At 34.8% G+C, this 17,891-nt stretch overlaps 1 protein-coding gene across 4 annotated transcripts; it reads left to right on the forward strand.

The window, feature by feature from the left end:
* The first annotated feature begins 1,118 nt into the window (after window positions 1-1,118).
* Window positions 1,119-17,342, forward strand: LOC128175841 (protein phosphatase 1 regulatory subunit 27-like). 4 transcript variants are annotated; one of them, XM_052841689.1, is made up of 5 exons: window positions 1,119-1,321; window positions 3,362-3,396; window positions 4,389-4,830; window positions 12,186-12,336; window positions 16,938-17,342. In XM_052841689.1, exons 3-5 carry the CDS (start codon window positions 4,653-4,655, stop codon window positions 17,113-17,115), a joined length of 507 nt encoding a protein of 168 aa, XP_052697649.1. In that variant the 5' UTR covers window positions 1,119-1,321; window positions 3,362-3,396; window positions 4,389-4,652; the 3' UTR covers window positions 17,116-17,342. The 4 variants fall into 4 exon arrangements, with proteins under 4 accessions (XP_052697649.1, XP_052697653.1, XP_052697652.1 ...); XM_052841691.1 differs by lacking the exon at window positions 1,119-1,321 and adding an exon at window positions 1,408-1,495; XM_052841693.1 differs by lacking the exon at window positions 3,362-3,396.
* The last annotated feature ends 549 nt before the right edge of the window (window positions 17,343-17,891 follow it).

Genomic DNA, 17,891 nt, shown 5'->3' on the forward strand with positions numbered 1-17,891 from the left:
TAGATTTGATCACACCCCGACCGAAATTATCATCTCATAATATACTTATGTACTTATATTTATATGATATTAAGCCATCGTACCACATTAATATCGACAGGTGTTCCCATACCATCTTAAGAGCAGAAATTTTAACACTACCTCCAATGAATGAAAAAAAAAATATTTACAGTTTTCTCTTAGAACAAAATCATATTAGGAATAATTGCAATGTACGCTGTTATGCATCAGAAGTGTATTAATATAGAATGACTTGGATGGAAGCTCAGTTTACCAACATGACAAAAAAATATGTATATAATAATGTTCCCGAAGGGAGGGTAGGAAGTTCGATCACCTAAATTAGTCCATATTTCTTACAACAATTAGGTAGACTAATTAATATTTAATAATGAAATTAAATTATATATCAAATCAAAATAGTGGGTAAATTTTTATGCGAAAATTCAGTCGACTTCCTCTTTAGGTAAGCTATGACCATTGACAAGCAATGATCAAACACTGGTGAAACAATAAAATATCTCATTATACGGATGTGGTCTATCATTGTATACTTATGCATGATTCATAATTTTTTTAGTTGCCCCTTACCATTTTTTTATACCAAAAACTTCAAAATAACATTAAATAACACATACCTTGATGACTGCTGCGAAAAAAGTGCCCCCCCCCCCCCCCCCCGATGCTACATGCCAAAGAGGACATTTAAACGTTGGAAAACCAAAACAAAAACAAAAACTAAAACAAAACACACAAAAAAACAAACCCACTGGTGATTTTTGCACTGCATTTCAGCGTCCTGGTTACCATTAAGCTATTAATAATGCCTTTTGGACTCCCCCCGATAATTAAATGTTAGCGCGCATTAATGAATTACAAAGTGAGGCCTTATCGGGACAACAAGTTGCATGCCTTCCATTGTACGAAACCCTTAAAGATCGATTCTCAAATATTCAATATTTACACATGTTAATGAGATCAAAGATGCAGGGATGACGACGGTTAGATTAACTGGATCGTACAAAGAAATAACCCCATTGTTGACGAGGCAATAAATCAGATAAATATTGTTGGTACAAATATCCTACAAGAAAACGCAACGCCGGGCCATAGGTGCAATATCGCTCCGAGATAGTGTTTCTTAGGTGTTAAATTCCGTGGGATTTTTCGCGGAGAAAGTGTTTATAAGATAGCGATAGATAACCTTATAAACTTGTAAAGTGGACGTGCCAGGACCTCGCTTTTTTTTTTTCCTTTCTCGGAATCATGACCACTCCGTTTGCACTGTTTTTGACTGTTTGGACCAGACGATACAAGCTAGGTGAGTGCCTCTTAATGGCGATAAAGATGTGTGTAAAGTGATTCAGACAGTAAATAAATGGGTGATAGGTGTCTAGTTGTATACAAGTTGTATTCAATGTAGTGTGGTACTGGCCATCTCCCTTGTCAGTCATTGATTGTCATGTTCACGGAATAATGTCTGTCTCTTTATCCGGTAAGTGTATGGAGATTACATGAATCTAAAAAACTTATATATTCAAAAAAAAATATACGTGTTGGTGTACATCATTAAGTTGGAGTGGTTGTTGGGGGGGGGGGTGGGGGGTGGGGGGTGGGGGGGGGGGGTCATGGGGTCTATCTGTTTCTCACAATAAAATTTGTTGTTGTGACACACGGATGCATTCCATATTGGACAAAAATGTTTACGAATTATGTAAAATGTCAAACAAGTTCATACGTTTTACCCGATGACTTATTTTAAAACCATTATCCAAAACACTGGTCAAAGAGGAGTTCAAATCTAAGCCATTTATCTGTTACTTAGAGTGTTTACCATTTTATTCGATCCTGATTCTAAAGAGAACTTTAAAAAAAAAATCTCTAAACTACAGAATTCTCAATGTTTAAAACTCTTTCTAAGAATCTTTTTTTTTTCTCTCTGTTCGTGAAGAGAATTTAACTTTTGTATTATTTTGTCTGTATAATCCAGGTGGGGGTTGATTACAAAACCGTACATATTTACAATGTTATATAATGATCCCAATACTAAATGTTATTATTTCTAAATATTCCTGTACATGCTGTAGATTGGTTAACTTATGTAAAGTCGATATATAATCAGCGTAATTAGCATGCAGTTTATTCGAAATTCTCTTATGGCTAAAGATCACAGGTGTTGGATATACTTTATGTGCATGTTAATTACAAAGATATATATGAGGTACCTGTATGTGGCAACGCACTTTATAAAAAATACGCACTTTGAAAAAAGAATATTTTCAAGGTGCGTCATTTTTCGAAGTGAATTGTAACAGGGGTATTTATGAGTTTTCATCCAATATAAAGTTCTTTCTATCATAACTACTACTGACCCAAATTATATGACCAATGTAATGATTTGCAATTGTCCCCATGCAACATGTGTTGAAATGGGGTGAAAGAACAAATGACCTGAACTGAATTGTCAATCATATTTACACATGTTAACACATATACAATTTACATCACCCACAGACACATGTATCAGGTCACATTCGATATATGTAATATTGTATTGTATTATTAATTGCTCAACAGCTGCATGGTTCACAAACATATATATGGCAATTAATATACATGTTGAATATATGTTCATATACATATAAACGGGTCACTTGAAAAAGGCAAGTTTATACATGGAGTTTTCTGATAACAAAAGCATTCTTATACATTTACCTAAATTGCAAAGATCTTTTACATTTCGTGTTGACAATAGTTGAATCAATTTAAAGACAGAGGGTTTAGAATAGTAAAACTTCTTGAGGAATCTTTCTTTTCAATTACAATTAATACCAGACAATTATATTTCATGATCTACATATACATAATTATGTAGTTCTTTGTAAAATTCAATGTGAAATGGAACATGATACTTAAAACTCCGTAATTTGTTTCTATTTAAACGAATAAACATTAAAATCATGTGCCAATTCAAACAACTTATATAATCGTTTAATAAGTGTCCCTGTTGATCTTCGCTCTAAATATTGCTCAGGTAAGGCCAATACCAAAAAAAATGTTAAAGAAATTTGGGTCTGGGAAAAAACATATATTAAGATTGCGCTCATTCGAACGTTGCAAAAACTAATTTGTGGTTTGCTTAATTTCAATGCACTGTCGAACCAAAAAATTTTATGAGTCAATTAAATCGGGGCCCTCATGTTAGGAGTTAAAGAGTTAGGAGTTAGAGAAATTACGACTTGGGAATGGCCATTACTTGTGTGTACCTATTGTGACTCGGGGACAGAATTTGATGAATTGGGGGAACATTCGTTTGGACAGGATTGACCTCGTAAGGCTTGTTACAATTAATATTTTACAGGTGCCCCCTGCCACTAACAACTGGCCCGCTTACAGGTAAGTTTCAGAAAATGGTGACATGTAACTGCAGTTTCTCTCTTTATCATATGATGTACAGTACAGTCAAAATTAGAATTAGTCGTCTAGATTGATATTTTTATTAAAAATATATTTAGAATGTATTTGATAAGCGAGGTTTCTAAAAGTACAGAGCAATTACCATGACGCCCCAAATTCCTTGTATTCAGGTCAGTGAAATTCGTTTCATAAAATAAAATTTTATCTCATGCAATCAAGTGTGTGTAACAGTTCTACTTAGGTTGTGTAGTAAAGGTGTTTAATTTTTAAAATTGTATAAGACTGACATTTGTACATATACATATTTAGACCTAATCTTGGAACAACCATTCTCTTGGCCTATCATATGTAGGATATATATCGAACTTAGGCGTGCAATAATGAGCATTGTTAATTGATCTAGATCTGTTCGCATCCTGGTTAATGTCAATTAGAATAACATTCATAGCTGACACAGACATAAGGTCAATAAACAGCTGTCCCCTATTTATCATTTTATTTGTTCAATAACAACTTCGATTTTCAAAGAATAATAATAAAAAAAAAAACCCTGGAAATTAGGACAGTTGACTTATATCTCGAAGTTTGATGCATGACAGAAGCCACAAACAGGACAGATTGTGGTTTACAAAATAAGCTGGCCTTGTCTAAAATTGGCGATATGTAAACCCATTTAACTGATATCTAATCTACAAAATGGCGCACTATTTCTCTCCATTGAATTATCAGTTCGATTTTTTGTGTCAGATACAAGAGATATGATGTACCACAGGGAAATAAAGCAAAGGAGAAAAAATTATTAATAGAAACAAGAGCAAGTAAAAATAAAAATGAAAACAGGCCTTGGTTACTCCATGCAAGAAGACTCTGAAATATTCCAAAATGCGCCAGTTTTACAGTGTATAGTGTTTACAAAAGTTTCTAATCGCTAGTTAAAGATCTATAAAAAAAACTATACGTTTTCCTTTCAGATAAGTGTACGTCTGCTTCTGATCACCTGCCGAATTTATGAGCATGAGGTTGTCCTAGAAACGCTTCCCCGGCGAGTGCGTCTGCTCCCCGAGATTTCCTTCTGATTGTGTGCACAACTTTTGTAACCTCAATTTACCGTATCTCACTGATTTCATCTTAATCAATGCAAGACTCCGTTCTTTACTAGAAGAAGCAGGATCTGTGAGTTATATACATATGTTGTTTGGAGGGAATGTAAACAAAGCTCAGACATACAGATAAAAATGAGTCGTCGAGCGAGTTTGTTCGCCAAGCAAAATCCTGAAAAGACTGGACCAAAAGTACGATTCCCCGATGAACTGGTGTTTCTGGACAATATTAAGGAAAATGACATCCCGGCCTTGAGTGGTATGCTCAGAAGAGCAAGTCTTCAGGTGGATATTAGTGGAATCAACGATGCAGGTAATCTCCCCCTTTATTTTAGATTTCTTGATAAACTCCGGGATCTCTGTTGAAGAAGCTGATTACAGGAACTGAGCAGAATGCTTGCCTTATAACGGGGGTAAATGATCTCTCCAGTTTCTCTTGTCACTTTGAGACCATTGTAAATGCAATTCTAAAAGTTGGGAGGGGGATAGTCCAATAAAAAATGGGGTAACCGTCTTTAGCTACTGAGATACCGCCTTCAGCCACTGGGCTAGGTGAAGACGGTTACCCCAATTTTTTATTGGTCTATCCCTCCTCCCAACTTTTAGAATCGCGTGTACAATGGTCTCGAAGTGACAAGTACGGATAACTGTGTCATCTCAAGCACAGATATCTCGAATATAATGGATATGTCGAAGTTTTTAGACAGTCCAATCTAGTTTGAGATAACGAAGTTTGACTGTACGTTGTGGACGCGTTATAATTGCATGTACATTGTAGGACTGACAAGAGGAAGTTTGACCTCATAGTGAGAAGGGTCAGAGAATCGATGGGGAAAGTTAGTTGTGGCGCATTGAAATGATTTTTGCTCTTAATTTCTTTTATGCGATCTACATCTCATTGGTTTTTCCTACTTTTCTTCTATTTTGAATCTCTTTGCTTAAAGATTGTATGTACCATGGTATTGTGGTGTTTTTTTTTCCGACGGAATAGCACATCGGTAACTTGTGTTGTTTGTCTCTTTGTTTTGTAATCGTCTGGCATTTAACTTTATGTAATAATCTGCTAACAAAAATATGTTCACAGTTCAAACCAAACTTCACGGGGAGCATATTGCTATTGGAAACGGATTATTACTTGTTTACAAACTACCATCTTAATATCCATACAGTCAAGAAAGATGAAGGGTTTTTTAAGGTTCTGAACAGGGAATGAAGTTCTTTGGCAATTCTCTAGATAGTTAGCATCTGTTTTATTTCTTTCACAAGAAACTGGCAAATCACGATGAATAAAATAAACCAATTTATAAAAACTTGAATACGCGCATAAGATAAACTATGGATACCTTCACGCCCATTATCATAAGAAGAAAGAGCACAGTTTCGAGAAATACTCTCAAACCGAGCTTGATTGCCGCGGGATTCACTAGTTCACTAATTAATGAAAAATATATTTCCAACACTCTGCATTATGTTTGCTCCAGGCTTAGCAAAAAGTTCTTTGTTGCCTTAAATTTGGCTACCTGCACCTTACTTTAAGTCAGTAATAAGGGTTTATAGAACCATTTTAACAAGGCCTTGGACTTTCAGCAGGACTATCTATTTCTTGTGTCAAAACAAATTTAAATGACGCTGGTTTTAAGTGAAATATACACCGATTGCGTAGTCATAGCTCAAAAGCCAGACAAATCTTGTTGATTTCAGAGAGCAATGGCTGGATGGCCTAAAATAAAATAGACAGGCCTAAGTCACATTGCTGTTTGACACCAACTACCCAAAGTCCAAGCTCTTGTTAAAATGGTTCTAAGTAGCTTGTGATACATCATTTGATATGATCCGAAGAGGATACCGGGTAAATAGTTTGAGATGCCCTCACATGAAATTTTTGAATGTGAGAACACCACGTTTATCATTTTGTCATTTCCAACGGCCTGAAATACCAGAGCGAGTATGAATGTCCATCTATTTCTGTGTGATGCATCTATATAGTGATTGTAGAACTGGGGCATTGGTTAGCAAAAAAAACCTTTCGTGTATAGTTTAGGTTGAAATCATAATTTAATTTTTACTTCACTGTATCATTATTGATAACAAACAGCACAAACAGATATTTCATGACGAAATATACATATATTAGATATATATGATATGTAATATCATAGTATAATATAATAATACTTTTTCCAATTTTTGTCCCATAGGGCATACAAAATTACATTATTAGAGAGAGAAATTTCTGAAAGAGAGACTCCACATACAAAATAGTCCATGTAGCAGCCGGGCAAATGCACATCAGTATGTCATAAGGTATTGACAATATACATGTACATATCTATGTAGTCAGAAAAGTAGCTTATACAAATACAAAGATGGTATTATGATCCCTATCAGTATTTCACTAATTAGCTTACATTTCATCATTCTCTCACCAGAAGTTTCGCTCTCACCTCTGTCAACCCCGGAAAAATAGTCTGTCACATGATAAAACACGCATGGTGAGCACATGGCATTGTTGATTGGCTTCTTCTGTACAATCAGCTTGAAGGGAAGAAGTCATCGACGGGCGATGACTTTGAGGACACGTTTAAGACATCACAGGAGATGACATTGCTGCTGATTTATGTAGTAATTATAGCACATGTAGACCATGCATGCTATGAGTGATATTTTCAAAGCATTGGGGGAGATTTCTGAGAGTTGGCTGGATTAAACGCGTTTCTGTTTGATTTTTTTAAAATTGGGCTTTTATTATTATAAATTTTAAAATTTAATGTATTTTACCGTTTAACTTCATAACCGGCCCTGGTCACACTTGACCTTACCTAGCTATTTGAAAAAGAAAACACATTTACTTATCTAAACTATTGACATAGATATAGGATTATTATGTTTTGTAAGCAGGGGACCACACCCCCACCCCACCCCTTCAAGATATTGGATGTTTTTTTCTCACAAGAATTAAGGCAAATATAGTATGTTGCAATTAAATTGGAATACCCATATAATTTACTATATGAGTGTGAAAATAAACGGATCTTCTCAGTATTTTTGTGATTTTTCCAAGTATATGTTTCTTTTTTTGAATTAAACTCTTCCCTGTTTTTCCTAATACAGGAACTGCTCACTAAATATCTTAAGAGATATCCACTTGGGGGCAGTGACTTTCCAGTTTCGTATTGGCGTCGTTTCTGACCTTTTCCTGGCATGTAAAATATCAAAATCGTTAAAAAGCCAGGAAAACTTAAGATATATCGAACTAAATTCTATGTTGAAATACTCTCTTCATATCCGTGTAAATTCTTACTTCTTTCTTTTATATTCATATCGTTCCTTACAACATAATTATACTTAATCATCACATGCATGAATCACTATCTGAGTCTCATGAGAGAGAGAGAGAGAGAGAGAGAGAGAGAGAGAGAGAGAGAGAGATTTGACATTAACACAGTTTGTTGATAATTCTACCAATTACACTGGATGTATCGTCTTTGTTGCTCTAAAATTCATAAGTTATAGATGCAGACACATCTCAGTGCTTGCAGATGAAGAAGGTAATATGTACGTGTAAATAAGGTGTTACATTTTGTTTATAAATAATTAATCTGAATACATGTAAAGTTTGCCTACATGCCAGGACTATTTACATAAATTACCGTTCTCTGTCTTTCTCCAGAGACGTAAAATTTCATCGATCGGCTTTTTACGAAAGACGAATAGGGCCACATAAAAAAATATTCTTATCTCGTAATAACGAGATAATATCTCGTTAGTACGAGTTAATTTTCTCGTAATTTCGAGAAAAGATCTCGTTATTACGAGTTAAATATCTCGTAATTACAAGAAAAGATCTCGGTATTACGAGTTAATTTTCTCGTAATTACGAGAAAAGATCTCGTTATTACGAGTTAATTATCTCGTAATTACGAGAAAAGATCTCGTTATTACGAGAAAAGGTCTTTTCATAGGCGCGTTTCATTATTCTATATATTCTCTTTATGTCAAGTGTATGAACTACTGCAATGTCTTTTATTATACACATACTTAGCATTATCATCGCTTAGTAGCATAAACAGAATTTGATATAAAATCGGACCAATCAGTTTTAACGAAATTTCAGAAGAAGGAGCAAAGCAGGTTGATTGATGAATTGATTGAACTATATATTGATTAGAAGGATACATGTAATTTGTTTTCAGACTCCAAAATGTTGATATACAAAATCAATTATTTTCAATATACATATAGGTTGTGTATGAACACAATTCAGGTAAATCCTGTATATCAATGATTGAAACTACATGTACATAGTCATTAAAGTCAACTGTAACAATAGAATTGTGTTTTAACGACAAAGGCTACCTGGTTTTTAATTCGGAGTGGGATTATAATATGTAAGATGAAATGAGAATTACATGAAGTCCTTTCCACTTATTCATATTAGTTACATGTCAAATCCGATCATTTTATTTAAAAATTAATGAATAATGTCCGGTGTTATTTAAACATTAATCAAAATTGAATTAACGTTTATGTAAAGAAAAAGAGTGAACCAGTCAACTTGGAGGTGTTTTCAGAAATGCACCATTTATATAAATCTTTTTTCGTAATAACGAGATCTTTTCTCGTAATTACGAGATCTTTTCTCGTTATAACGAGATAATTAACTCGTAATAACGAGATCTTTCTCGTTATAACGAGATAATTAACTCGTAATAACGAGATCTTTTCTCGTAATTACGAGATAATTAACTCGTAATAACGAGATCTTTTCTCGTTATAACGAGATAATTAACTCGTAATAACGAGATCATTTCTCGTAATTACGAGATAAAAATATTTTTTTATGTGGCCCTATTCGTCTTTCGTAGCTTTTGCAGCATACTCCAAATAGTACTCAGCGGAGAACGTACTCCAAAACTTTTATAACCTCGGTTTTTAGAGCCGTACTCAGTGGAGCACATACTCGGAGTACGAGTTGGAGTACGAGTGCGGAAAAAGTTTTATAACCTCGGGGCCTGGTCCAGAAACTGAGCAGATTTCTCAATGAAAGAAAAAGTGAGCGAGCTCACATTCTCCACGCTCCTATACTGCACGGTGATGATATACATAGATTTTAAAACGAGCATAACTCCCAAAAAATCATAAAATCAAATTTCTTACAAATATGCACATGACCTATAATTGTAGGTGCATGTAGTATACACAAATATACATTTGTGTCCTAAATACAACAGTTCGTTCAACGGGGTTGTGCTTACCAAAACAAAAACAAAACAAAAAACAGGACTTAGTGACTGACATACATTTTCCCCCTCGCAACTTATTAATACTTCCGCCATGATACCCAAGACAGTATCATAACACCAGATTCAGCCATGTATCATCGTTAACTTTTATCTTTTTTTGAAAAGGATGGGAGTGGGGGCCAGACTCATCCAAAAAAAAATCCAAGGGAAAAATAAAAAGGAAATCCTTATCCGTGAGGAGGGGTTGTTTACCTACATGTAAAACTTCAATTTCACTGTTACATGTAATATCCTGAATTTCATTTCAATTTTTACAAGCTCCCAAAACGTGTGTGTGTGTGTGGGGGGGGGGGCAACTTAATGAAAATTCAATTTTCTATATGTAAATTTGAAAGACATACAAGGTATGTATTTGCTGCGAGAAAAAAGTTGGGGGGTGGGGGTGGGGGTGGGGACACAGTCCCGCTCCCCGATGAAACGTGCCTGAGATTTATGGGGATTATAATGACTAATGATGTGTTAATATCGTGTAGAATGTAACTATCTATGCTTAATTTGTTATAAAGCTGGATATAGCATATAAGATAAAAAATTTATTCTGCATTGGTTGATCGGCCAAAGTATGGCAATATTACAAGGGAAAAAATTGTACTGTTAAGTTTTAAAATGCTTTAGATTTTATTGAAATGCTCAGATATCATGAATATGATCTTTAAATTGGCAAACATGGCATCGATTCCCAAATCGTGTACATTATAAAGCTACATATATGTAAGCTAATAAAAAAATTCATGGGTGAAAAATAAAAATCTTAAAAGTCGGGGGGGGGGGGGGGGGTTAGCTGTCATCGAGGATTGATGCAGGAAGTGAGTCACTGTCTCCTTTTTTTTTTAATTTTACCTGGGTGTTAATAATTTCAAAATTATTGTTTAATAATAAAAATTGGTTTATCGGTTAAAACTAGACATATTGCTTTATTTCTAATAAAGGAAGCCGACATCGTATCTTCAGAGACAGAGCAAACTGTACCAGATACGTACCTGTACAAGTGTATGTATATATATATGCAGATAGTATGCTTACTTGTTTGTAACAAAATTCAACGTTGTGTGATATTCATTAATAAAAGGAAATGTAGATTTTAAAAGGGCGTTGAATAAAAAATAAGACGAAAGGTTCAAAATGCGGACAATATATAATATATGTAATGATTTTGTTGATAATTTTTGATTATCTGGTTACGTGTATAACATTTATATTAAATTTTAATGGTAATTTTCACAAAACACCATATCTAGCATCACAGAGTAGAAAGGGCAAGTTGTTTTTCAACAAAACTTAATTGTAATGAAATATTATCAACAACACAAACTTCTCATTGGCTGATCTATACCGCAAATTGGTAGTATTTTAGTAAATTAATGATGTGAATACTAGTATCATGCGCCGATATACCGGTAGGTCCAGCCTAAAAAAAAACCACAAAATTTTTCCTCGGACCCCTCCCCCAGGAACATTTTCTGAATCCGCGCACGACTATGTATATAATTTACAACACCCAGCAAGTGAAGCACAGTGAGAAAGTATTAGATGTTGCATTTATAATGTATTTAATATTTCGTATTGGAACGCAAACCATTGGACAGGAACAGAAAATATATTTCAATCCACCTGTTTCAGACATTTTTGAAAGAAACAAATTGCGTCAGTGTCTTGCTGTTAATATCATAGTCAGAATGGGTCGCTAGACATCTTATAAAATGTACATCCATATAAGACGTCCAATTTAGAAAACAAATTGAAAGTAACAGAGTAAATGTTATTTATTTAGCCTAACAATGGCGACAACGATTTTATAGCACCCTCCCATTATATCCAGCTCCTGCAAAGCGAACGTTCTTCAGTCTTTTGTTTTTTTTTTGATAATTTTTTCATTGTTTGTGATTTTTTTTTATTGTTTTAGAACAGGAGTCAGTTTGTTTTTTTCATTTATTTATTAGGGTCCCGCTCTGCGGGCACCCTATAGTGATCTCTCTGTCCATCCGTCCGTCCGTCCGATATCACTTGTCCGCGGCGCATATCTTCTCTTCCCTTGGCCCAATCTGGCTCATACTTTAGCCACGTATTGCCTTTGGATACAGAGTGTGCGGCGACCTTGAACCATGTTTCTGTGTTTATGGTTAAGGTCATATAGCAGAATTAGATATAAAATCCTTGTCCGGAGCATATCTTTCCTCCCATTGTCCATTATTAAAGTGGGACCCTATGAGATGGTCACCATCTCAATTTTGTCTAGTTTGTTAAAATATATATCATTGATATTTTTTTGCAATTTATTCTAGTAGAAATTACACTACCATCATAGTAACATATAAAACACGCTAAAACGTAATTTCTCTTGAATTACTGGATTCGTTCTTTAAAGGTTTGACCCCGCTCCACCAGGCAGTGTTAGACGGGAACTTGATGGCTGTCCGGCTTCTGATAGAACATGGCGCAGACATCAACAAACAAGATGCAGACTCATGGACGCCCCTCCACGCCGCATGCGCAGAGGGTCACGCCGGTATCATAAGGTGTGTGTGTGATGTTAAAGGAACAAAAAAAAAGAGACAAATTTTGTCCAGACCGTAATTTCGAAATCCTTTAAATGAAAGACTTCGTTCAAACTTGATACATAGATAGATAATGTTAAGAAATAAGAAACCAAACTGACCAAACTTGTGTTCTTTATGTCAAAGTAACGAAGAAACTATCGTGCATCTGTTTTGGGACTGTTTACATGTCCAAAATCTTTTAAGCCACTTTATATCAATATGTGACGGAAAAGGTTTACATATTACATTAGAAGAAAAATCATTTATATTAGGAACCCCTAATTCAATTTATTTGGGTATAATTTTTCTTATAATCAAATCTTACATATACAGGAAGAGATGTCTACAGGAAAACTTATCAATCCATGAACTTCTGATTGATCTCAAAACCCATATAACTACACTTAAATACACTGCAACAAAACAAGGCAAATATAATAATTTCTTAAACCAGTGGACTGACTGGCTTTTTCTCATGTACATGTAGATCCTGACCATTGACATAATTACATAAGGCACGATTTATCTATACCTTGTCTGAATACAACAACTCGGCAGTAAATATTTTGATTACGCCTAATTATTAATAAAATATTTCTGACCAGATACATCCTCATAATTCCCCCACACTCTCCCCCCACTATCCATTTCCTACTGTCCCTCATTTTCTCTCCCTTAAATTTGTTGAAATTGATCCTGTCAACAGACTTTTCAATTGTGCTAAATATACTTACATGTATATATATATATATATATATATATATATATATATATATATATATATATATATATATATATATATATATATATATATATATATATATATATATATATATATATATATATATATATATATATATATATTGTATGATATATTGTATGTGCAAATGAAATTAATATCATAATAAAAAAAAAAAAAAGAAATAAGAAACCATACCGAAATTTTTCGCGCAGGCGATTTCTAGTAAAGCGATGGTCTACATGTATGTCCAATACGGGGGCGAAGGCGATCTGTCGTCCATTGACATTGTCCATTCAAAATACTCTATTTCAACCCACTATATTTGATTCCACAAGTGTGATATACATGTACATACAATCTGATTCAGACGTGAATTTCAACAGATGTCCCTATATTTTCATCGTAGTTTCGTCCTTGAGCCGGAAACGAAAATATCACGTTTAATTATATTTTTACGGGATTTTTCTTGTTACTATGGTGTTCCGATGGGGCCACTTCGACCTTCGCACTTTCGCCTTTAGGTCGAAGATGCGAGAGTGCGAAGTTGCGAAGGCGAAAGTGCGAGAGTGCGACGGCGAAGGAGCGAAAGTGCGAAGATGCGACGGCGAAGCGCGAAGATGCGAAGGCGAAAGCGCGAAGGTGCGAAGGCGAAGGAGCGATACTACTATCGCTCCCTCGCCTTTGCAACTTCGCACTCTCGCCTTCGCACTTTCGCACTTTCGCCTTCGCCTTTTTTGATAGCATTCAGAAAGTCTCGGTCTATTACATAGAATTTGATGCAGGCACCGTACTCGCAAAGGTTTTCCGATTAATCCATGATATCATTGGTACGCATGCGCTAAGCCATTGTGCTTACTATGAATGTTTATAAATATTTTAATGTGTATATGTGACATTTATGATTACCAGTGCTGGCTATGCCTAATCGTTATATACTCCATATAAAATGTAAGGTCCGCCATAATGTATGTTATACATATGCACTTCCAGACTCCTGTCACTTACCAGCTGTCTGTTTACCGTAGATCAAACACAGTAACATTCTAATTTCATTATGCGACACTCCTTGCTGGTGTATGGATCTAGAGGTGGAGAGGGGGTCCCCCCCCCCCGGAAAATTCAATACTAATAACTTCACACATGCAGTAAAGGGAGAGAGAAGGTCCGGATCTCATCCCCCCGGAAAATTTAATTTTATTAATTATATATAATAAAATCTCCAAAATATGTCTCGGAACCCTCCCCCACCCCCGACAAATATAATTATTTATCCACCCCACCCCCTAGAAAAAGTGATGGATCTGCGCAGGCTGTTGAAAATAAATTCTAAAAAGTCCATCGTCTGCCTCAGATGTCCTTTTATACAGCTAAAATTGTCTTTAAACGATAGAGAGTTCCATAATTATAAAAAGGCGAAGGCGAAAGTGCGAAGATGCGAAGGCGAGAATGCGAAGTTGCGAAGGCGAGAGTGCGATATTAGTATCGCTTCTTCGCCGTCGCAACTTCGCACTCTCGCCGTCGCAACTTCGCGCTTCGCCGTCGCATCTTCGCACTTTCGCTCCTTCGCCGTCGCACTCTCGCACTTTCGCCGTCGCAACTTCGCACTCTCGTACCTCGACCTAAAGGCGAAAGTGCGAAGGTCGAAGTGGCCCCATCGGAACACCATATGTTACTGGTTAGTGTACGATAGTGTTAATATTTTACCACCACAATCCCCTTCCTTCTTCATTAAAGCAGCTAACTAGGGGGTGAAGGGGACGAGCGTCTTCAAATAACACTTAACACGTCTACAGTCCAGCGCGAATTATTTATTTCAAATTGATTTTGGTACCTTCCTATACCTGGCATTGTAAATACATGTATACCACATCAGTGGAATCAAAATGAGTGGGTTGCAATAAAATATTTTGAATGGAATTGTCATCAACGGTTTAGAATTTGTCCCCGCAAACAAAATGGCAGTGAAGAACCAATCTGCAGACGACAGCTATAAAATGATTTCGTAAAAAATTTAAAATGACATTCAAGTTCTACAGACAAACGTACATGCAATAAAAATATGGCAAACAGAAGCACAATATTTCATAAATGTGTTCGATTTAAACATAAGTTTATTTTTAAACTTGCGTCAACTGAGTATTTTCATCCTGGTTTTTTTTTTTCCCATTAAGAAATCCGACTACAGCTATTTTGTCAGTTTCTAACAAAACCGAATCACGATCTTAGTTTAAAGTAATTCGTTTGGGTATGAATATGTTCATGAATTGATATTCCTTGAACTTTGTTAAACTGGCGACAAATATTAATGCATTTATCTAACGGCGTCCAGTTACTAAAATGTTTTTTTCTCAAATACACAACTGTACATTTAATATAACTTATGGTGTTATATTATTAACACAAAGCGTGTGTATTCTTGTTTACAATCGTTGCTAGCCAAGGGTTCGATCCATGTATTCTCATCCTCCGCTAGATGAGTCAGAAAACATGCTACATGTTGAGTAATTGTACAGACTGAAAGGTCAGCACGGACTGACGTCAGACTCATTAAAAGTTGTAGTATAATTATGATCCAAAAGCACGTAAGAACTTTCTCTGTTATTTCTTACTACCAACGATAACGATTACGCATGCGTTTTTTACTCACTCATATGGATGTAATTTAATAAACAGTGATACAATGAGGGTAAACGGTATGAATAAAAGCAGTAAAATGCAGTGGCTTCGGAGAAAAAAAAATGAAAAGGGGGGATAAACTTATTAGAAATTTTGACAAGCAAAAATAAAAAAAAAAATAAAAAAAAAAAGATTATGTTTAAAACTTTGTTTTAAAAAAAAAGTGTGTCTATGGGTGGGGATGGGGTAAGCACAAGAAATTTTGACAAGCAAAAATAAAAAATTTAAAAAAAAAAGATTATGTTTAACTTTGTATTAAAAAAGGTGTGTCTGTGGGTTGGGATGGGGTAAGCACCCCACTAGCCCCCCCCCCCCCCCCCCCCCCCCCGATTCCGACACCTATGAATTGCATTCTTTAGTGTTTCATACAGGCTTTAAAGGTGGTGGTGATCATTGCGGGAATTTTTTTATGTATTCATATTTAACTGTACTGCTATTCTCGCTACCATTCTATACCCGTATGAACCACAAAGAAAAGCATAACTCGGTGAAAAGAATGTGTTCTCGGAACTGAAGATTTTTTAAAATCACTCGTGAATAAAAACTTTTTCAACTTGTATTTAAAGCAATATTAGCTGTATTTCTTAAAATTTTAGTTTGCTGCAAAAAGCCTGCTAGTATGATAAGTCTGCATGTAACTTAAACTTTTAAGATAAATAAGATTTGAAAAAAAAATCATTAATTTTGGTCGGAAGAAAGATTTCTCTTCAAAGGAATATATAGCAGATCAATTTTTGTACAGGACCACAATAATTCAATTGTGCTTCAATTTTAAAAGGCTTCTTCGTGGCTTTTCCAACAGAAATAAGGGCAATAGAACTTTAAAACCTTAACAATTTTGTTATTTTAGTAGTAAATAACATTTTCGTAAAAAAAATATTCAGCAACATTGCAGCTCATATTGCTTTAAACATTCTTTAACGATGCGCTTTAAATCATTGTGATAAAAATCTACAGTGAAGGTCTTTTTTATTTGTAAGCATCTATTTGATTTAAATCATATTGAGTTATATGCCGATACACATTTTTATTTAAGGATCACGGATTTGATTAAGACCAGTCTTTTTTTCAACGCTTTCGAACGAAACCCAACATATATATCATGACGACACTGTTATTACACTTGACCCAGAGGGTAATAGTTGCCGTTTCTAATCTTCAGGTTGCTTCTACAGCATGGCGCAGACAAAAATATTCTGACAGAGGATAAGGAACGGCCCATAGATTTAATAGAACCTACAGACTTTGAAGCAGTGAGTGCCATATTGTCTCCCTTAGCAAACCAGGACCAGTGTTGTGATGGAAACAGTGGAGATGAATCAGACGATGAAGAGAAATGAAATTCTCGTTAGACATTTTGACGAACATTTTTTTTATTTATCATTATTAGATAATCATCTATTCATTCTTATCATTATGTTTGATCTGATATAATTTTCTATACAAAAGATGTTATATATAAAATCAAAATACAATGTAGTTCTTTTTTCGTTTTCATTATTTTTTGTCGTGAATAAAAGAGCAGCTATTAAATATGTATGTAACAATAAAAAAAACTTGTTTTTTTTTTATTCAGAATAAGTAATCGAATATTTGATTAAGGTAGTGGAGTGAAATTATTATAGTTATTAATTTTTTTCCCGTTTTAGCTCACCTGGTTTACACTGCTTCAGTGATATTTCTAATAGTCAACCAAAATTTGAGTGTCAGTCGTCGAGTTATCATAAGTGAGATGCATTGCACAATTCTAGTGTTATTACCTACAATTACATAAAAAAAACTTACCAAAATGGTGACCATGCCTCTTAAACAAGATACCATGTTTTATCAATCTTGGAACCCGAGAGACTTTTCATGCTTTCATTTTACATTCATCAACAACAACTGAAAGCCAACCATGAAGAACGCTATAACGAGGGCCAATCAAAAAATACGGAGACTTTTGTCTTAACATTTTTACTTTACATCATATTACCTAATGATTTTAATTTTCAAGCAATTTGAATGAAAAAAAAATAAATGTTTTCTTTATGTCTAAGAATTATTTAAACTTTAAAACTACAGAAATGAGGTCACGGCACCGGCACACTCTCGTATGACAGTATTACGTTTAATT

Source organism: Crassostrea angulata, chromosome 3, assembly GCF_025612915.1.
Source record: "Crassostrea angulata isolate pt1a10 chromosome 3, ASM2561291v2, whole genome shotgun sequence".
In the NCBI taxonomy this organism is placed as follows: Eukaryota; Metazoa; Mollusca; class Bivalvia; order Ostreida; family Ostreidae; genus Magallana; species Magallana angulata.

Excerpts from the sequence above, each read along its gene's own strand:
- LOC128175841 (XM_052841689.1), top strand. The coding sequence starts at position 4,653 with ATGAGTCGTCGAGCGAGTTTGTTCGCCAAGCAAAATCCTGAAAAGACT. Across the intron at positions 4,831-12,185 it reads TAGTGGAATCAACGATGCAG|GTTTGACCCCGCTCCACCAG; the intron begins GTAATCTCCCCC and ends CGTTCTTTAAAG. Across the intron at positions 12,337-16,937 it reads GGTCACGCCGGTATCATAAG|GTTGCTTCTACAGCATGGCG; the intron begins GTGTGTGTGTGA and ends TCTAATCTTCAG.